The sequence below is a fragment of the Aegilops tauschii genome, chromosome 5, assembly GCF_002575655.3.
Source record: "Aegilops tauschii subsp. strangulata cultivar AL8/78 chromosome 5, Aet v6.0, whole genome shotgun sequence".
Taxonomy (NCBI): domain Eukaryota; kingdom Viridiplantae; phylum Streptophyta; class Magnoliopsida; order Poales; family Poaceae; genus Aegilops; species Aegilops tauschii.
This window is the reverse complement of record NC_053039.3, coordinates 249,988,750-250,010,722: the sequence shown is the minus strand read 5'-3', so window position 1 is coordinate 250,010,722 and position 21,973 is coordinate 249,988,750. Positions and strand designations below refer to the sequence as shown.

Sequence of the window (21,973 nt, the reverse complement as noted above, 5' to 3'; positions counted from 1 at the left end):
ACAGCAGTCACAAGCAAGCACCAGAGCAAACGCAACAGAACAACACCACAACTCGTATCTCCCCTGACAAGCAGCTGCACGACACCAGCATTTCCTACTTTCTCCCCCTCAGCTCACAGACCAACAAGCACTAGCAGCAGCAGCCGTTCAGCCCAGACCAACAGCGAACAGCAGCTGCAGTAGTAAACCCTAGCAAATTTAGCAGCAGCAGCACGCCCAGCAGCCGGCCCTCCGCCGTCAGCAGCAGCCCGGCCGTGCCTTGCGTCGCGCGCGCCCGTAGCACGCACACATCCACTTCTCCTCGAGAGAGAGCAGCGCCGCCGGCAGCAGCCCACGCGCTCCTCACAGGCAGCCTCCGCCTGCAGCCCCGCCGGTCCTCTCCAGCACGCTGGACGTCGCCCAGATCCACCGCCACCTCGCCGGACGTCGCCGCCGTCTCCTCAGGCCCCGCCGTCGCTGGCTCTGATACCATGTTGAATCGGGAGAGAGAGTACCTCCAGACAGCTCGAGCCCCCTCTTCTTGTTCTCCGCGTGAGTCTTTTGTGTGTGTGGCGATGGGACAGAGGAGGAGGGGCACCTCTTCTAGGTCAGATCCACTCATGGGCTTGGGCCCAAAAGACATATCAAGATGGGCTAGGGCCCATACTGGTTCAACACATATTATTCCAAGATTCGTTTGAATGGAGCCCTAGCTTCAGTCCTTCGAGCTGTCACATGTTGATGTATATATTAGTGGTGTGTATATACCCCACTGTATAAGGGGTATCTTGCTTATTTCCGTACTTCTATCTCTATATACAATGTCCTTGGCCTTGGAGGAATACCAGTTGTTATTTCCTAACATGGCATCAAAGCCCTTGGTTTAGGGTTTCTCTCTCTCGACCGCACGTGCAACTCATAGTGTCACCACACACAGATCGTTTTTCTCTTATCTTGGTATCATCTCTACTTTGATTTTCTATCGATTTCCTGATCGTGTTTGTGCCCTAGTTCCCCTGTCGCCCATCCCGATCCCAATTTTATCATCAATTCCATCTGCACTTGGTCGATTCCCATCACCCATCGCAACATATTCAATGGTGTCCACCGTGGCATGCCATCTTACCCCCGCAGGCCACCCCCATTAAACTCAACGCCGCAAGTGGTCCCTTCTCGTCGTCCTAGTTCTTCTCGAGCCATGCCGTGTTCATCCGGAATGACAACATGCGATGGCAGAGGAGCTTGTTGCTCTTGAGCGCACTGGCGTGGGATCTTGCTTCCCTTCCTCCATATGTTCGTCCCATCATTTGTAAGTTGGTCTACATGGTTAAGACATCCTCTGGTGATTCTCTTGAGAGCTACAAGGATTGTCTTGTGATGCGTGGCCAAGAAAACTCGGCTTCGAGAGTTTGGGGCGGGAAAACACGATTTCCATCTCAAAACATGATGAGTAAGAAGAAAAATTGTGTCAAATGTATGGAAAAGAAGGTAGATCAACCAGTATAGCAATAGATCTTGGATCAAAACCAACCAAGCGCACTCAAACTTCCAAATCGAACCGAAATCAAGGTAGGACTATTCTTGGTGGGATCTTTGAATTAGGCAAGAAAAATCAAAATTACAGCTCATTCATTTTGCAATTCAGTATAGCTGACCCAAAGGCCCCCTAAAGAAAACAAAATTATGACCCAGCCCAAGAGTTTAGCAGAAAATACCCTGGATGCAAGCTGTAGTGTGCAATCTGGTCCATCTTATTCGAGACTTCAATGTCGAACCGAAATCTCCATCATCAGGATGCTACCACTAGGGATGAAGACCTTGCTGTCGCTCCGCCGCTAGTGCTTGCCAGAGAAAAGAGAACCGGGCGGGGACTCGTTGTCGAATTGTCTCTCCCCTTTTGCATCTTGGCCGGTTGGAATAACAGAGGCCAGAGGGCCGCCTTTCGACCAGAACAGTCGACAACGGAGCAGCCAACGAGGCTGGCTGAACCAAAGGGTGTCGTAGCTTCACAGGGTATTTAGTTCCTGGGCGCATGTTTTACAATGTCGAGAATGTTTTTCTTAATGGCTAGTCCCGTGAGGAGGTCTACATGCAGCCACCACCTGGGTATTCAGTTCCTGGGCGCATGGTATGCCATTTTTGTGGCCTTCTACACTTCCTTGAGCAAGCCACCCGTGTCTGGTTTGAGTGCTTAACCTTAGTAGCCACTCGTGCCCAGTTTGAGTGCCTCACCTCAGTGAGCAGTTTCTTTGGTCTAATCTTGGCCCTCTTGGCTACTTTCTTGGGATTGAGGTTTCTTCTACCCAACAACAACAACAACAACAAATCCTTTAGTCCCAAACAAGTTGGGGTAGGCTAGAGGTGAAACCCATAAGATCTCGCGACCAACTCATGGCTCTGGCACATGGATAGCAAGCTTCCACGCACCCGTCCATAGCTAGTTCTTTGGTGAGGTTTCTTCTACCCAGATGGCTTTTTTATACTCCAAGAAGTAGATTTAGGATCTTCTTGCTCGTGCTGCTCTTACCAATGAGCGTACTATTGAGACTTGGGTGGACCGTGTCCACCTTCGAGCTTTTGATGGTGATCCTCTTTCTAATCGGACACCCAATCACCATCTTGTTGTGAGTCTTGTCAATCTAGCTTTCACTCGTCCGGATATCTCCTATCGATTTCATGTTCATAGTCAGTTTGCCTCTGCTCCCTCTTAGGTTTGTTGGAATTACCTCCTTGGGGTTCTGCGATATCTTCATGGAACTATTTCTCACCGTCTTTCTTTCCATGCTCCAGTTCCCTACAGCTTCAGGCGTATTCCACGCTACTTGGGCTAGTGATCCTTTAGATTGCCCGTCGATTTCTGCTTATTGTGGCTTTCTTGGTGGTTCTCTCATTGCCTAGAAGATGAAGAAATAGACTGCAGTTTCTCTCGTTTGAGTGCAGAGGCTAAGTTGTGAGCTACAACTTCTTTGATACAAGAGGTGACTTGTTTCGGTGGTTATTGAAGATTTCGGTGTTTCTGTCACTACATGACTACTCTTTTGCCTGACAGTACATTTGCTATCGGCATTACTCGAGATCAGGTGAAGCATGCGCTCACCAAACATATTAGTCTGGATGCTTTTTATACGAGGTTGCAGGTAAATGATCAGATCTTTTTTTCGAAACGGAGGCAAAAGATTTGCCTCATCGATTAATTAAGAAGAGAATTGCCCAGTTAATTAACGGAAAACCGGACGAAAAATGATACAAGTAGACCACATGCGGACTACTCGCTAAGAAAGAAACTCCATGACCCCACGGTCAACCTGACAACCACACATAACGCGCAACAACCCCGATCCCTCGCACTTCTACGTAGCAACGAAACCCCTAGCGAAACCAAGGTTAAAGACAACGGACACAGCCAAATACACGAAGACGAGCCAATCGGAGATGGTGGTCGAAGAGAGTATCATCCACAGCCGCGGACGCCTTACCAATGGCGGAACTCTTCTTGCCTATGCTCCTGAGAGTCTTCTTCACCTTCTTGATTTTGCCCGTAGAAGCCTCCTCCGCTAGGAGGCAAGCAATCTCCGTGCCAGACCCAAGGCTAGCTGCCTCCAAGCTGGCGAGCAAGCCGCAAAGCTTTTTCGCGAAGACCGCCTCGTCAATGCGTGCCAACATACCTTCACGGTCAAAGACGGGCGATCGGATGGACTTCGGCGCCTCAGAATTAGGTGCCAAAGCGCCTACCTCATCAACCTTGGCACCCACAGACGCCACCTGGCCAACAACCATAGGAGAGAGAGCAATAGCAGTATCCAAACCTCCACGGTCCACAAAGGCGAGCGGCTGGCTGGTCTTCAACGATGGCGGTGAGGTCGTAGCTGGCATCTCCAAGCGACCCCATCTCCTTAGGAAGCAGCATCGAAAACATGTGAAATGGGCTCCCTACATAGCTCCTTCAACTCAGACATAATTTGCAGCACTGGAGCCACCACCTCAGTGATGACTTCACTCCCAGAGACAGACGACACCACAGTCGACGGCAACGGGCAGGGTCGAGCACGAGGTGAGAAACCTGCATAATGGTCGGCATCCTCGCCAACATCAAAATCAACCTGGAGCTCAGGCAACAGAGACTCTGCAGGCACAACTTGGAGTTTGCCGAGAGCGGCCTCCGCTCTCGCCAAAACGCACGAAACACGTGCAAGGCAGTCGCGAAGCTCAACGCGAAGTAGCTTAGTCTGCTCTGGAAGGTCAGGCTGCAAAGGCACGTGAGCGTCGACCAATGCAAGTGATGGAGAAGAAGGTGATGGAGCAGCACGTCGTAACGGCGCAGTCTCATCCATGGGTTGCTCTGCACGGCAGAAACGAGCGGTGTGGCCAAAATGGAGGCAGTTCCTGCAGCGGATAGGATCCCTACAAGAGAATGCCTGAAATGGAGGCAGTTCCTGCAGCGGATAGGATCCCTACAAGAGAATGCTCGATGACCTCGACACAAGCACCGAAAGCATCTGCCTCTAAGCCATGCTGGGTTAGCCGTCTAGCACGCAGGGGCGCGACGCATGAGCAGCGGGAGCTGCTTCCAGGCTGGACATCTCCAGAGGAGAGTGGCTGCAGGGGCGCCTAGGTGACGCCGGCGGTAGGGAACCCAACGGCCGAACCAGCGAGGGCAGGGTAGGAACAGCTAGAGCTGCGTCGGGGGTTGACGTCACTGGGCTGGGGTTGACGCCGACAGCCTTGTGGTGCGGTGGGCGTCGTAGCAGGAGAAACCACCTTCGCCGGCTTCGAGGGGCGCGCAGATGAAGACATCACGCCTTAATTCTCCCTCCTGAACCTCCAGGCAGGAGGACGCCGGAGCTCTGCTGAGTGGGATGGTGCAGAGTCGGTGCTCGGCACGGATGGAGGGACAGCTGCCGTGGCTGCCATCGACGTGGACGCGAGCCTAGAGCGACCAGCCATGGCCCTGAGCAGAGCTTCACAGGGAGAAGATGGAGCGCGCTGAGAGGATTCCGGATCTAGTCTCGGTCGTTGCAGGGATGGCCGGCGGGAGGAGATCGGAGAGCCGCCGCCGGCAGCGCTCACCTGACGGGGGCATGGTCGCGACAGCCCATGGTTGTTCTCTTTCTCCAACAGCTTCTAAATGATCAGATTGTTGCACTTAAGTATGTGCCTTTGGGGCTTCAGTTGGCCGACTTAAGGCGTCGACTCTTGTTCAGCACAATCGTTATATCTCCAAACTCATTAACGTTGATCCATCATGAGCTCATGGAGGTAGGGGGTCAGATGTATATATATTAGAGCTGCTTATATACCCCATTGTATAAGGTGTTCTTGCGTATTTCCCTACCCAAGTAATACAAGTTGCATTCTCATAACAACATCATTAAATGTTCCCAAGCATGATTAAACCGCATCAACATGCAGCAGCAATGAATAGTGATAATAAGACAAAAAGGGAAACTTCTCCTAATGGCAGTATGGTATCGTTCCTATTGGTTAAGGGGTTTGGGTGTAGTCTCTTGTAGATTGTCTTGTAATCCAAGTCTGTAGCCCTTCCTTTGTAAAAAGTTATTGTAAACTTCTACAATTCATGTTCTTTGACTACCTTTTGAATTGTACACTTGTGCAGTACAACGAGCTCTGTTCATTACAACTTACAGGTCTCATTTTGCTCAAGTTTTATAAGGCGAATCAAGTTGTGAGCATATTTCAAGTTACAAAACAGATATTTCAAGCAATGTAGTGATCCTTGGTTCACATTCCCTTAGATGTTTGACAAATATTTATTCCAGCTTGTAATCATAAGTTACATTGCATAGCATTTTATTGGTTGACTTAATTCTGGTACTTCTAGTAAAATGTCAGCCAATTGTTCATTTGTAACGTGAAAATGTTTTACCGTGAGTATGATGGTTCTAAATATTTTGTTTGCAGTATTTTGGTGGAACAAATTTTGCCCGAACAGCTGGTGGTCCGCTTCAGATAACAAGTTATGATTATGATGCTCCAGTTAACGAGTATGGTATGTGAATTTCTTTGTAAGTGCAAGACTTCAGAACTATAAAGATTTAATATATTTTTTGTTTTAACATATAAGAGGTCTAGGACTGATGACTTTGGCACGTAACGCGTCTTGCTCATTTTGTCCTTGAAATAGTACTCCCTCCGTACCACGACAATAATTTTGGAAAGGGGAGAGTAACATGTAACGATCACTTTGTTAAAAGTACGATTTGTGCTAGTGACTGATACCCTGAGCCGGCTCTTTGCGTCTTAGGCTGCATGACCCGTCGGCCAGTGTTTTGCTGTATGCGGACAACTTCGTCATCTTTTGCCACCCGAATAGGACGGAGTTACTTATTGCTTGCAACTTGCTCGTGTGATTCAAGCACACATTAGGGTTGTATACCAACTTCATGAAGTGCTTGGTGTTACCTATCACTGTTTCGGGGGGGGGGGGGGGGGGGCTTGAGGCAGCTGTTGGCATACGCGGCAGGCTACACTAACACAAAATAAAGAAATCTACCGCGAACACCCAAGAACATGCTGCTGTTAGAGACCATGGGTTTACCACTAGACATGCAGTCCTGTTTGCGAAAGTAGAGTCGGTGTAACATGTCGATGTAGAGTAGTTGTATTACCGTCTCCGGATCCCTCCAACGATTCGTCTAAGTGTTGTAGCTGCAACGCCTACAAGATATGAACACGTGTGGGATCAGCAATTGGCTGGTGCTTGGGTGGAGATGTGCTAGCAACGCGGAACAACGGTCAAGGAGGGGGGTCCGCCATAGGGTTTCTGAAACCCTTGGGCAAGAGTGGAGGAGGTGGGTGACGTGGCAGCTGTCAGGGATGTGCAGGCCTCCCCATGCCCTCCTTTTATAAGGGGCGACCTCCTCTAGGGTTTGGGGCACCCTCCCTAATGGTCCAGATCCAATCAACTAACTCTTCTTTACATCCTTCGGGTCAAATCTGTTTTCAACTTCGGACCTTTAATTGTGTGACCCTTTAGGTTCATGCACGATTGGTCTGAACAGGACACGAGTACCGCTACTCGGTCACTAGTTGGTAGTGGCCCCTAGCAGGACATGCGAACTCCTAAACACACATAAAGATCGTATCGGATCATATGTTAAGCTTCAAGCACTAGCCAACGCAACCAAAAGTCCGAACTGATGGAAAGAGCTAGACAATCCACATATACACTTCAACACCCCCTCTCACGTGTGACGCGGGAAGTCAACACGTGATAGACTCAAAGGTATGGCTCAAGAGGCCTATACGTGGACACAATCACACAGAGGGGGCAACAGCAATTCTTATAAATCGTGAAAGCCAGGATTTGAACTTAAGACCTTAGGCTTTGATACCACGTTAAGCTTCATGCACTAGCCAACGCAACCAAAAGTCCAAACTGATGGAAAAGGCTAGGCAATCCACATATACACTTCAACACCCCCTCTCATGTGTGATGCGGGATGTCAACACGTGATAGACTCAGAGATATGACTCAAGAGGCCTATACGTGGACAAGGGGGGCAACAACAATTTTTGGATAAACCGCGAAAGCCATGACTTGAACTCAAAACCTTAGGCTCTGATACCATATTAAGCTTCATGCACTAGCCAAAGCAACCAAAAGTCCGAACTGATGGAAAGGGCTAGGCAATCCACATCTACACTTCAACACAAATAACCCCTTATAACAGCAAGGAATAGCACCACCTGTACACGAAACTAGAATATATCTCTAGCACAGCTCTCTGCCTCTCCGAATACCATTTCGTGGCGGTGAATGATGGATGAGCAGTAAAGTTTCTGGTCTTGTACTCTTGTTATAACACTCTTCCATGGGTGATTGTTTCTGAGTTCTTGGAGGCTAAACTAGAAAATGTGGGCCCATCCACACTGAAGTTATTCATTTTGATTGCCTGCTAGTATCGGTCCTACACCGCTGAGACTTGCATGACGTGGATTCAGCATGCTCTAAGATGTGTGCTTTGCGACCAATCAGTGGAGACCATGGGCCACCTCACTGGCTGCTCCTTCTTGTGCACTCTGTGGCACGATACTTTTATGGATTTTTTTTACCGTCCAGCCCCGCTGCCTGGTTTAGCCTCATCGATTTGTGGTAGTAGGTTGTCCAATCCGCCCCCAATACTGCGACGATGGGAACCTCTTCAATGATCATGCTCGCGGTTTGGTGGATTTGGAAGTAGCGCAACGCGGTCTTCTCCACAGTAAAGGTCGAGGCCCAGCTGTGGGCACGAAAGTAGAGGTGGTGGGTCTTGAGGTGCTTGATCCAATGGTGCCTACTTAGGAATGTGTTGTTGTATATTTGGTTGTGGCCCTTCTTTGGGCTTGCATGTAACTATCTTTTTCTATCAATGCATTGAGAGTTTGAGACACAAAACCTTTTGCGTTTTCTTGAAAAGAAGCATGATTATGGTGAACTTTTACAATTTTAGTATTTCTTCATTCAAATTGTGTCATATGGTAGCATGTAGGTCGAAAGTCATCTTTTGATCCCGAGCTCATATGCTCCTGCATGAACAGTAAAATCGAAAAAATATCAAAAAAATTCAAAAAATTCCAAATTTTTTTTGAGAGAAACATTGACAAAAGTTCTAAGTGCCTGCAAAAATTCATCATGAAATCACATTCCTGTAAGGCGTGGCAAAAAAAAAACAAATTCAGTGCTTCAAAATGCTTTTGAAAGTAGCTTTTTCAGAGTACTGTTTTTGTTTTTTTTGCCACGCCTTCTAGGAATGTGATTTCACGACGAATTTTTGCAGGCACTTAGAACTTTTGTCAATGTTTCTCCCAAAAAAAAATTTGGAATTTTTTGAATTTTTTTCGATTTTACTGTTCATGCGGGAGCATATGAGCTCGGGATCAATTCCTCCGCGTCCCATGTAGGTGCCTTATTATAACAACGTGGTAAATGTGTATATCATCAAGTGATTTAAGAGTAGGCATCTGAGTTATATCTTAGTATTTGCGTGTATAAAACATCAGAGTTAATATTCAGATTCTTTTTTTTTCGAGAAAACGCAAAAGACCTTTGCGTTTCTTTTCATTAAAAAGGGAGAAGTTCAGTTACAATCGTCTTATTTTCAGGTTTCTTAAGGCAGCCTAAGTGGGGACATCTGAAAGATCTACACACAGCTATCAAACTTTGCGAACCAGCTCTCATTGCAGTGGATGGCTCACCTCAATATGTAAAGTTAGGATCAATGCAAGAGGTTTGTTGCCGATTTCTTGCTTTTTGATTTCATAAACTATGTATATGTTGAAGTATATGTGGATTGCCCAACCTTCCTCATGTGTTCGGACTTTTGATTCTACTGTGCATGAAACTTGATAAGGTATCAGAACCAAGAGGTCTTGGTTCAAGTCTTGGCGTTTGCAATTTTGAATACAAAATTGTTGGCCCTCTTTCCGTCCACATTTAGGACTTTTCGAGCCACACATGAGCAGGGCTATTGGATTATGTGTGGATTGCCCAACCTTCTCCATCAGTTCGAACTTTTGGTTCTACTGGTTGGCGCATGCAAATAGTCTAAACCTTCTATTATATGGTTATAGGAACGGGTAACCTATTGTCCCTCTACTTGTCATGTGGGGCATCCCCTATAGGCGCAGGAGGCTGACACAAGGGGCAACAATGTCACCAGATGCATGCAGTAGTCGCTAAATGAAAAGATTAGTTGTATCCTCTTAGTTTGGCAAGATTTTATTCCCTGTACTTTGTTTACATGTCTAGTTAGTAATATTCCATGTTTGTTTGGATTATACCTTAAGTCCGTAACGTCGGCTATATAATGCTTACCTCTAGTCTCCTATCAATCGAGCAATAAACCAATCTACTATCCCCCCATGTTACCTCTTCCCCTGCCTATGACGTGCGACAACCCCTCTCCTACTAGCGTCACGCGAGAGAGGTCTAGGGGTTCAGCATCTTACTTGCCGTAGCTTACCTTCTCCGCCTCTGGCCTAATGGAAATACAATTTCATATTTCCTCACAATTATTACCCAAAAATTGTTTTATAATTAGAACCTAACAGTCTCACTTCTTAGGGACTGGGAGTTTTGTTTTGTATGTGATCATTTCTATGTACAGTTTAGGTTGTGAATATTAACATTTGAGCTTATTGCAATGGAGATATATCAACATGGCGCGTGGGAATACGTTACCCCATGAACTTGGAATATGCAATGGGCTAATCCATCAACTTGACTTTCGGGTTCACTTTGGTCCCAACTGAGGCACGCCAGGCTAATCTTGCCTACATGGCATGCCATGTCTGGCTACTCACACACATGCCATGCTTGTGAGGACTTCGAGTCTTAGGGCGCCTCATACTTTTTTCGACTAGGACTCCCAATTTTTGGCAATCCTTACCAGTTCTTCTAATCAAGCTATCCACAGCTACTGAGGAGGCGGTGAACTGCAGCAACGATATGGAGGATTTGGACGCCAGCAACTTTAAGAGTGACGGAGATGGAACCTAAACGTCAATGACCCGGCGGCACACACCAAATTACGACAACATTGAGTCGCCGAAGTCCTATATGGATCGTGTGTGGAGACTTAACCAAAAAGCTCACGGAATACCCCCAAATAATCCTAAATTGATTAATGGTTAACATTTTACCTGCAAATGGAAGCCGTAATAAGCCGTTCATCATTCCCATCTCTGGCGGTATGTCATCTATATATTGCACGACCTCCCATCTCATTCTTCCCCCGAGTGGAAGGAACCATCCACGAGGAGCAGAGAGGGAGAGCCTGCCGTCACCCCCAGGTCATGAGAGCAGAGAGGGAAATTCGGGCACTGGGATCTTGAAGAAGGGAGTTTTGAAAAGATGGGTTTGGCCCTTAGGGTGTCGATCAGCATCTGGGTTGCTATTGGTATGAATCATACACAGCTCAGATGGGTATTTGGTAATTTACAGGCCTGAAAGAGAGCACAGGAGTGCGCACAAATGTGCAATTTTACATGCTGCACGCCGCAGTGGACAGATTAGTTTAAGTGTTATCGTGCACCAAGTTCACGTATCTCCAGTGCAATTGCCTCTTAATACTTTGCTTACGCTCTTGTTTAATACAGGCACATGTATATTCCAATGGAAAAGTTCAAACAAACAGAAGCATGACAGGAAATGGACTGATTTGCTCCGCCTTTCTTGCCAATATTGATGAGCATAAATATGCATCAGTCTGGATCTTTGGTAAATCTTATAATCTGCCACCATGGTCTGTGAGCATACTACCAGATTGTGAGAATGTGGCTTTCAATACTGCTCGCGTGAGTAATCTCTAACTGTGCATATTTATTTCTTTCCTATGTTAGTGTGAGCACAATGCTTGTTTTATCTAGTTGCATCTGAATGCATATCATATTGTATTAGAAGAAGACTGCCAAAATAGTGGAAACATTTAGAACATGTACAGGGCGCCAAAACGAAGGCTAAAAGGGGAAAACAGGAGCCATAAACTAAGAAACAGGAAACTCAAACAGGCCACAGCAACTGCAGCTTAGGCAGGCTGAGCAGGCATGGCTGCTGCATCAGGTGGCCGTGCAAGCAGAGGTGTCTCTAGAAGTGCGATCAGTCATAGTTTCTGTATTCAGCTGGAGGCTGTTCCTGGTTCATGACAAAACATGCCTAATTAATAATTCTGTAATTATTCTCAGGATTTTTGAGTAATTATTCTGTAATTATTCTCAGGATTACTGGAATCTCATTTATATACACAAAGGATAACCCCGCAATCTCACCTATCCTCAGGACCACAAAGATATCAAATTGTTAAACATGAGAGTTTCTAGGTTCGAACTTTTAATAGCATAAAAAACTTAATCACCAGCAACAATGTTGTCAGAGGTTTAGAAACTACTTGGGTGAACTTATTTTTGTCATCGGAATCTCTAACATACTTTATTTAATTTCGTGCATTTCCAAGTTTACAGTCATGTTAGAAAATATTGATGGCTGTAATTGTTTGGATCTGAATTAGATGTCCCACATCAACATGCTGGGTAAATTTCACTGAATTGTTTTTTTTACATTTGTGGTGCTTCTTAACGGTTTACTCGTTATCTTTCAGGTTGGTGCACAAACTTCGATTTTTACGTTTGAATCTGGGTCCCCAAGTCATTCAAGTAGACATAAGCCTAGTCTTTTATTACCTGGGGTTCATGGGTCCTATTTCTCGGGTACTTGGTGGACTTCTAAAGAGATCTTTGGTACATGGGGTGGTGAAAGCTTTGCTACGCAGGGAATATTAGAGCACTTAAATGTAACAAAGGACACATCTGACTACCTGTGGTATACTACCAGGTGAATGTTGACCTATATAAGCTGTTAGAGTGTATATAATTTTGTGCGCTTACATTCTGTAGGGAACAAACTACCAGTATTCTCTTCTCTAGTTAGCCAATGACTGATTGGACTGGGTTCTCTCCTTCGAGGCTGATTGAATTGAGAAATACCTTAATATACATTTTTTTTGGAAATTTACATGTTTGTAGATTTTCAAAATGATATAGTTTGTTTGATCATCTGCACCAGCTATTGGGTTGCAATGGATCTGTTGTGCCTTCAGAATGCTTGATCAGTATGCAGTTTGATTGTCATGTACTTCACATTCTGATTCTGTTGATAATGCACTCTTTATATTGAGAGGATCTAATATATATACATTTTTGGATTTAACAGTGTAAACATTTCGGATGAGGATGTTAGATTTTGGAGTTCAAAAGGGGATCTTCCTGCACTAAAAATAGACCAAATTCGTGATGTAGCTCGTGTATTTGTAAATGGAGAGCTTGCAGGTATTTATTTGGGACTATCAATCTACATAAAAATGATTAGTTATCTGCTGACATCCTGTTTATGTGGAAAAAATGTATCCTACAGTAGATCATAGTCGTCGGTTCCTTGGTGGTAGTGGTCAATTATTCAATTCCTAATTGTGGTGGTAATGGACCACCTATTTCAATTTTCAAGTAAACAAGTTTATGAATTCAAATTGAGATATTTTTGTTGTTTAATTTTACTAACCCTGTTATAAGAACTGTGTAACGTCGGTGCAGTTCAACTTTAGTTAGTACTACTTGTTATATGCTTTATTAAATAGTTGAACCACCTATTTCAAGCTTTCATTCTATAAATATATATGTGTAGTAGTACAACACAGATTATCGCTGGTGAAGAACTTTGGTATTGGTTAGCTACAAGCAAGCAACTGTCTGTTTTTTTTTAAACATAGTATGACATGCTCTGGTGTTGATGTTTGTGTGCCAATGCATAGATGAAAGATTCGTTTGTTCATAATGGAATCTTTCAATATGCAGGTAGTCAAGTTGGTCACTGGGTGTCACTGAAGCAACCGGTTCAATTTGTTCAAGGTCTTAATAAGCTGACATTATTGTCAGAAATTGTTGGCTTGCAGGTATTTCATAATTTTATGATGCTGCCTTTTTTAGCTAAATAATATTATTTATAGCATTTGAAAGATCAGGCGTACATAGTTACTGCCTCAAAACATCTGTGCACTCACCTGTAATAATAATTAGCAACCATGACATTTAGTCCAGCAATTAGGCTTATGCTTTCTTGGTTAAGTTTGTGCTGTGTCCTTCCCGACCAGGGTTCAACTCCCATTATGAACGAATTTTGGTGTCTCATGGTCGTTTCTACCTTAATGACAATTCCATGGGGCTCCTCTACCGCTGGACTCATTTTTTGTTCTCATATTATGCGCATGTTGAAACTGTGGGGTTGAACGTATAATAGGTGAAAGAAATTTCAGTTACATCGAAGTGAGGTACTTGTATGCTGTGCATGCATGTGATGCTATCATCTTCATTTAGCTAGCTGTATCTTTTTGTTCTGTTATATATGCACGTATGATCATCACGCACAAAACGTGATACATTATTTGATGTCTCATATTGCCTTGGACAATCACAAAGAATTATGGTGCTTTCTTGGAGAAGGATGGAGCTGGATTTAGAGGTCAAGTAAAACTCACTGGATTGCCAAATGGGGACATTGACCTGACTCATTCCGTTTGGACATATCAGGTAAAGCATTGGAATTTTCAGCCACACCTACTTTTACTTTGTTCACACTTTGATGCAGGCGTGCAGACTTTGCATTGAGTATCATAGGTGCTCAAACTATTTTCAGGGTCTTCCTTAGGTCCTGGAACTTTGATCATTGTCTGTCCCGGAAATGCAATTACTCATGCTAGATACTAGAATGCACTTCCGGGATCCAGATGACGATCTTTAAAGTTCCATGGCCTCGTGAGACTCCGAAAATAGTTTGACGACCTACAATGCACTTCACTCTTTTACATTAGATTGTCAAAGATACTAGAATACTGTACTAGTATTCTTCTGACACACATGACAAGTAGCCCAAAACCATCCATATCGTTAGACCGAATTTACTGGCTAACTACTGAAAATATAACCAAAAAATTACAGCTTAGTTTGGTAGTGAAACTGCTACAGTTCTTCCTTATTCTGTTCTCCACCAAAGAGAATGTTGCATACAGTATCTCTCACCATGTGTTCTTTACCTAGTATTGTTCCAGGTAGGCTTCTGGAGTTGCCATGGACTTAAAATATTTTATCCTGATTTGAGCATACCATGCACATGTAAGATGTATATTTAAAATGCAGGTGGGGCTGAAAGGTGAGTTTTCTATGATTTATGCTCCTGAGAAGCAGGCATGTGCTGAGTGGAGTGGCATGCAGATTGACGATATACTGTCACCCTTTACATGGTACAAGGTAAGTTGGCCTTCACCTCCATAAACTTGCCATCATATACAGCTGATGGTATTGTATTAGTTCCTTAGTGCTTTCCATCATTTCTAGCGCTAGCATGGACATGTCTTTCATATAACTTTTACCTACCCAGGTCAAGCCAATCTTTATCTAATCCATCAAATTTATTTTCAAATTTTACTGCAAGATCATGCAATCTGCACATTGGTTGTCTCTTAACTACTGTTTTCTATATGCAGACTATGTTTGATGCCCCCAAAGGTACCGACCCTGTCGCCATCTATCTTGGGAGCATGGGGAAGGGCCAGGCTTGGGTGAATGGTAATCTAATTGGGCGCTACTGGTCACTAGTAGCGCCAGAATCTGGGTGCCCAACTTCATGCAACTACCCAGGAGCGTACAGTGAGAGCAAATGTCAATCAAACTGTGGAATGCCGACACAAAGCTGGTATTAAGACATACTTATATCTTTTAGTATAACTCTTTGCATGGTGGCCGGGTTTCTCTTCTACATTTGTCTATTCTTTATGTCTATATTTGTCATATCTGTAGTGTAAGCATTACATGCAGATAAGCCACAAATTGGAACTCTAAAGTGATGATACAATATTGATAGACATGAGTAGTCAAGGAATTTCATCATATTTTTAGTTACATAAAATAAACTCCCTCCGTCCCTATTTACATGTCGTGCATGTATTTCGAGGTTCGGCGTTGACCATCAATTTGACCAAGAAAACATGGTTTATGGATCACAAAAGTTATACCATTCAATTTGTATTAAAAATCCCTTGGACACTCGGGCCGGTGATATGGTCGGGATATGCCCGTATGCTATCCTCCTCTGAGTGGGTACACTTACACACCGACAAATCCCGTCCCAGCAATTCTGTACACGTCAGGGCTGCCCGGGGGTGTTCGCGTCGATGTCGAGGTTCAACAACCGTCCGACCCCCATGCCGCCACCTCCTTTGCCAAGGCCTGTCACGAGAGGCATTTCCCTCCATCGATGTCACCACACTAGCCTTCTGGACCCACGGGACCCTTGTGCCCCTCCACTCCTCCTGCAGTAAACACAACTCCGACGCCTTCCCCGCTAGCACTACTAGCAACTTTTTTGCGCCACACCTAGCTCGGCGCCATGGCAAGTTTGGCATCTCACCCCAGCTGAGTTGGCAGAACATCGTCGTCAGGGTCTTTGCTTGAACTGTGATGAGATTTTATCCACACGCACAAAGAAAAACTGTGACAAGATTTGTGTTCCGGGTCACTGGTGAGCGTGGCTCTTTATCGAGGCTGACAACTTCGACCAGGATAGCTCCACAACTGGTAGCACCCAGTGTCTCCTGGGAGTCAATTGAAGAGTTACTGCTCCACAAGCTGTTTTTCGAGAAGGGGAGAGATGTTTTGTGGGCGGCGCATCAAACGTGGAGTCTTATCCATTAACCAGGGTCCTAGTTGATAAGCAACTTTGTTAGGAAACAGTCCAGTGATTTTAGAGATCGCATTAGAGGAATAGACTTACCGGCTTGTCGAAGAAGTTTTGTCTACTACATAATGGGGCGACCCTCTCAACAGAAAAGAACATTGTCGTTTACTTTCTGCTTACAGTGATTGGGGTTATATCAGTAATAGATCCTTCCATAGCCCCTATTGATGGAATGTGACCAGTCTACTCTAAACTCTTAGGATTGCATTCATTTGATAAGATTAAAGTGTATATTAGTTTTTTTCAGTGTGTTTTTTTTTTGTTTGGAAAACCAGCCTTTTACTGTGACATAACCATTTTTTATAATCTCAAACCTTGTTATTTCCAATCAGGTACCACATACCACGAGAATGGCTGCAGGAGTCGGACAATCTTCTGGTATTGTTTGAAGAAACAGGGGGTGACCCTTCAAAGATATCACTGGAGGTTCAGTATACCAAAACAATCTGCTCAAGGATATCAGAAAGTTATTATCCTCCCCTTTCTGCTTGGTCACGCCTTACCAGTGGTCGTGTCTTGGTTGATACTATAGCGCCAGAACTGCGCTTACGGTGCGATGATGGGCATTTGATCACTAAGATTACATTTGCAAGCTACGGAACACCGTCAGGTGGTTGCCAGAACTTCTCCGAAGGAAAGTGCCATGCTTCGAGTACTCTTGCCTTGGTATCAGAGGTAAGCTGACAAGTCACGACTGCTAAACCTAGTAAATGTCTTCTGATTCTAATGGACGAATGCGAGAGCACCTTTTTAATTTCACACTCATGTGCATCATCATCATAAAAAGTGGTTGCAAAATTCTAATGGACGAATGCGAAAGCACCTTTTTAGTTTCCCACACTCATGTGCATCAATCAGTGTTTGCAAAATTCGTAATAAAGAAGAAAATGAAAGATTTGGAGGGGTTAATTTACTGTGGTTTCTGAACAACGCAAGGCTAAACTTGATCCCCAAAATGAGAGAAGAGACTCCGAGCAAGTCGGTGGTTGCACTATATGTTTATCTATTTTGTCTATTCAGTCTGTTAGATAAGGAACAGATGCATGAACTCTGTTCACTAACTTGATGCAAATCTGAATATCTACCAGATGTCATAACACTATTACCATTTTCCTCGTTTCCAGGCGTGTGTGGGCAACAACGAATGCGCAATCAGTGTTTCGAATGATGTATTTGGTGATCCATGCCGACGAGTCGTCAAGGATTTAGCAGTTGAGGCCGAGTGCTCGCCGTCATCGGCCACCAAAGAACCTCGAGCCGAGATGTGATGCGGGGCAAACTGGTGCAAGGGAGTGTTTCACTTGACCCATTGTTGTGCGTGGTGTTGGTGTAAAGATAATCCTACAACTGAAGAAATAAGGACAGGGAAAAGCCCCACATACGTACCCCATTGTACCATCCTTGTACCATTGTTTGTTCCTGGAGGTTGGATTTGATTAATGCTGAACATTGAACAACACTTCGGAAATGATCTCTGTGGGCCGACCCTGCAGTCCTAAACGTGGTGCGAACATTATAGATTTGATTTCATTATTAATGAAATCGACAGCCATGACTCTGATCAGAAAAAACAATAAGATCGATCACCCATGGAAGAGACTGAAGAAGCTGAAGGATAAAATTCTAGAACTGTATTATATATCGAGTGAATGGGTTTGAATTAATATATTACTCCTTTCGATTCATATTAATTGACGTTGTTTTAGTGTATTTTTATACTAAAGCAGCGTCAATTAATACGGATCGAAGGGAGTAATAACTTAAAAAAAAAAACAGAAACGCTACGTTCCATCCGACTGATAATAGCGCGGGTGTCCACCACCTTCACCACCGTTTGATCAGACGATACCTAGCAACCTACACCGTAGGCTAACTTCTGCAATACGGCCCTTGTTGCAATTCTTGCAATACAGGTCTATCAGACATAATACAGGTGTATCAAACAGTAAACAATGTCAACACTACGTTTCCCACGATACCTCGTCGCCCGATTCCATCCAGCCGATCGCTGGGAGCGTCGTCGCCGGCAAGCCCCTCGTCCATCGTTGCACCCTGTGCCCTGCCTCCTCCACCTCTCTTCTTCTCGTGTTCGCAGCCAACCATGAACTCCAGCTGCCACCATGGCTGACCTCCTCTTCTCCATTGGGGACCTCCGCCGTCCGCCGTCCTTCTGCCGCTCGCCTCCACCATGGCCGTCAGCCGTTGTGGTGCGTCGTTGCAGCTAGGGTGGGTTGCGATCACCGTCCCAGCCGCCCGTCCACCACTACCACCGGCCGTGTGGTGTGCGCCTGAGCTCAGTATGGCTGCCACGGACCTCCTCCATGACGTTTTCGACCATCACCGGTCACCTCCCTGTTGTAATTGTGACGACGGGGTTGCAAGGGGCGACGGCGAATGGCGGCGGCGTTTCTGCAACATCATCTCCATTGCAAAAAAATTGGCAAGATTATTTGTGTTGCAAAATTTTCTTCCGCGAGAACACCTACGTTACAAAAATGTGAAGCTGGAAAAAAAAATCTGCAATATCACCTATATTGCAAATGGTTTCTGCAACATGAGCTCTATTGCGAAGAGCTCTGCAATACTACATTTGTTACAATGCTGAAGACGATGATGGCGTCAGATCTAATGGTCGTCGAGGCAGCAGAATTTTTGAAAAGATCTGTCGGCTGATCGGGCATTGCAGGTCTTCATGTTTGAATTGGCTGGGCCTTTCATTAACTGTGAAAACGAAGGAAGCAACGTCGATCGTCCAGACTGCTCAGTCGGAAGTCAAGCCACCGGACCTGACTAATCAAACACTGGAGCCATAAAAAATATCTCCGCCACAAGAAAACCACTACAAATTCAGCAAACTGACCAAACGGATCATTAGATTAGAAAGCCATCGCCGCCATGGATGATGATGATCATCAAGAGGAGGCGCCGGAGCAGGTGAAGCTTTTTGGCATGTGGGCAAGCCCCTACGTCCTCAAGGTGAGATGGGCGCTGAGCATCAAGGGCGTGGAGTACGAGTACGTGGAGGAGGACCTGAGGAACAAGAGCCACGACCTCCTGGAGCACAACCACGTGCACAAGAAAGTCCCCGTGCTGCTCTACCGCGGCATACCGGTGGCGGAATCCGACGTCATCGTCGAGTTCGTCGACGAGGCGTGGAGCCACCGCGGCGGCCGCATCCTCCCCGACGACCCCCACGAGCGCGCCATGGCCCGCTTCTGGGTGAGGTTCGTGCACGACAAGGTCAGCGCAGCGGTTCTCTTTCCTCCATTCCAAGTTTGGTTTTGTGTAGCTCAAGCTACATGATACCCCTTATCTTAGCCATCCATTTTTGCATCATGATCCGTACAGGCACATTTGTCATTTTTGTTTCTCTCAAACGAGACAACGTATAAACTTCAAACTTTACAGAACAACAAAACATTCTAATTACTATATGGGAAAAAACTTTCAGATTTTTTCATGCATTTTAAATGCTAAAAATTATTTTTTTAATCAAAAAAATCCTCATTTTGTATATTTATGTTGGTCCAAAAAATCTGAAAGTTTTTTCACACATTGAAGTTGTAAGTTTTGTTTGACCTGGAAAGTTTGAAGTCTACATATTCTTTCATTCGAGAGAAACAAAAAAGAAAAATCTTCTTGCTGTAAGTTAGTTAAAGAGTATGAATCTCAAAGCAACTTTGGAGGACTGAAGATAAGAGGTTACATGTAGCCTGAGCTACAAAGGAACTTTACCCAGATGATTCCTGGAGGAGTTGATCGCCGTCGGCGGCAAGGATTTCTTTGCCGGGGAGAGCGTCGAGCTCGTGGATCTGTCGCTCGGTGCGTTGGCGTACGTGGTCCCGATGTACGAGGAGATCATCGGCGTGAGGCTGGTCACCGAGGAGAGGTTCCCGTCTCTGTCAGCGTGGATGGGGCGATTCTTGGACTCGCCGCCGGTGAAGGATCACCCGCCGCTAGTGGAGAGGCTGAAACCCAGGTACCGAGCCATGCGTGAAGCCTTTCTGAACATGGGCTAGATCAAAGCCACTGTCTGCGTTTAAGTGATTGCTTGTACTATGTCAAAAAAAATTGCTTGTACTAGTACGATATATACAGTCCTACCCACAAAAAAAACGGTCCAGTGCATCCTTGTATTTACATGGCTTGTACTATGATCTTTACGATATAAATAAGACACATATTTATCATAAAAAATGACTCATTTTCTATGAAATTTCAGAAATTCCAGTCATCACAGTAGCTATCAAATATACGCATTTCAAGCAAAATATTATGGTGACATAAATTCAAGTCAGATTTCAACAGAAACCAAATTTTCTAACGCGGACACTCTGCAGCTACATGTGTATTGTCATTGGAAAAAGAAATACCCATGTAACCTTTTTTTCTCAGAAATACTCGTGTAAGAACATCTACAACCACAATGTTCTAATTTGAGCCCTATAGCGTCTAGTCACCTCTCATTTGGCCAGGCCATCCTTCTTATATCAAAACCTCTAAATCCATGCAACCCCAGATCAGATCGGGCATAGCAATGTTCAATTTACAGCCGGACATAGCATATGAAGTTCATAAAAGATCGGACATAGCATAGCATATTCACAAAAGTTTAGCCTACGATACATAAATTAAAGGTAGGGCGTCACACTTTCCTCGCTGGTCCCTTCCCCTTGCAGTGTTCGGAGCAGCGGTATTAGTCTTCGTCAGCGGACAGAGAGGAATCGTCATCGCCGTCGGTGGTTGTTCTTGTTAAGATGTAGATACATATGTGTATTTCTTGTACAACAAGCCTTCCTCCTTCCTTGTATAGTTGAGGACGTGGCTATCCTTTGTACTTATATATACGTGTATATTGCACCCGATCAATGTATCGTGAGTTGCATAATCTTCTATATGGTATCAGCCTTCCTACGATCCTCTACCCTAGCCGCGTCGCCGCTGCTCCCTAGCCGCCGCCGCTAGTCTCCTTGCACGCCCGCGCCGCCGACTACTCGCCGCCGCCGCCGTGCCACCCTCCAACCAGGCCACGCCTGCGTCGCTCCTCCCTGACGCTGCCGTAGCCTGCTCCTCCACTGCTTCCGCTCCCGCCTCTCGCCTCGCCCGCCCGCTTCTCTCCCGCCGCTAGCCGCCAAACCCCAAAACCCTAGCCACTACAAACCCTAACCCGCCCCGGCCGCATCCAACCCTAGCCGCCGCCATGTCGGGATCCAACCTCTCCGACCGGTCCGCTGCCTCCACTCCTCCGGTCGTGAAGCCACCGAATCCCTTCGACTCTTCCGCCGGCTCCTCCGCCGCCACCCTTCCCGATCCTGCCTACATCCGCGATGTTCCCATCGAACGTCGCGTTCCGGTTATCCTCTCCCACAAAGAGGCAAATTTTTATGCTTGGAAGACATACTTCAATCTCCTCTTTCGTGAGTAGAACCTGCAGGACCACATCGACGGCACCGCCAACCTCTTCGTCCTGAACCGTGACGCCGACTGGCTGGCGATTGACGCCACCATCATTAGGTGGCTCTTCCTCACCGTGTCCAAGGACATCTTCCACACCGTCGTTCACGAAAAGGATGATGCATGCACGGTGTGGAACATGATCGGCGGCCTCTTCACCGACAACATGCTCCAACGGATCGTCTTCCTGCAGCAGGAGTTCTTCGGGTGTCATCAAAACGACTCCTCCGTCGACGACTTCTGCATGCGCCTCAAGACCCT

The 21,973-nt window shown here is 45.6% G+C and overlaps 2 protein-coding genes across 5 annotated transcripts in view; both read left to right on the top strand.

Moving 5' to 3' along the window:
- Nucleotides 1-17,726, top strand: part of LOC109733344 (beta-galactosidase 15) — a 35,903-nt gene extending 18,177 nt beyond the window's left edge. The window contains exons 9-19 of the mRNA XM_020292539.4: nucleotides 5,899-5,986; nucleotides 9,082-9,206; nucleotides 11,077-11,274; nucleotides 12,075-12,307; nucleotides 12,686-12,801; nucleotides 13,324-13,421; nucleotides 13,945-14,055; nucleotides 14,662-14,772; nucleotides 15,009-15,217; nucleotides 16,591-16,933; nucleotides 17,383-17,726. Coding sequence (XP_020148128.1) covers nucleotides 5,899-5,986; nucleotides 9,082-9,206; nucleotides 11,077-11,274; nucleotides 12,075-12,307; nucleotides 12,686-12,801; nucleotides 13,324-13,421; nucleotides 13,945-14,055; nucleotides 14,662-14,772; nucleotides 15,009-15,217; nucleotides 16,591-16,933; nucleotides 17,383-17,526 — 1,776 coding nt within the window. The 3' untranslated portion in view covers nucleotides 17,527-17,726. The remainder of the gene's footprint in view (nucleotides 1-5,898; nucleotides 5,987-9,081; nucleotides 9,207-11,076; nucleotides 11,275-12,074; nucleotides 12,308-12,685; nucleotides 12,802-13,323; nucleotides 13,422-13,944; nucleotides 14,056-14,661; nucleotides 14,773-15,008; nucleotides 15,218-16,590; nucleotides 16,934-17,382) is intronic.
- Nucleotides 17,727-18,906: 1,180 nt separating this feature from the next.
- On the top strand, nucleotides 18,907-21,062 carry LOC109733345 (glutathione transferase GST 23). Of its 4 annotated transcripts, none has more exons than XM_020292542.4 (2): nucleotides 18,907-19,498; nucleotides 19,971-20,506. In XM_020292542.4, the coding sequence occupies exons 1-2, from the start codon at nucleotides 19,154-19,156 to the stop codon at nucleotides 20,253-20,255; spliced, it is 630 nt and encodes a 209-aa protein (XP_020148131.1). In that variant the 5' UTR covers nucleotides 18,907-19,153; the 3' UTR covers nucleotides 20,256-20,506. The 4 variants fall into 4 exon arrangements, with proteins under 4 accessions (XP_020148131.1, XP_040245482.1, XP_020148133.1 ...); XM_040389548.2 differs by lacking the exon at nucleotides 19,971-20,506 and adding an exon at nucleotides 20,938-21,062 and having other exon boundaries at nucleotides 18,908-19,498; XM_020292544.4 differs by having other exon boundaries at nucleotides 18,908-19,498; nucleotides 19,607-20,455.
- Nucleotides 21,063-21,973: the final 911 nt, after the last annotated feature.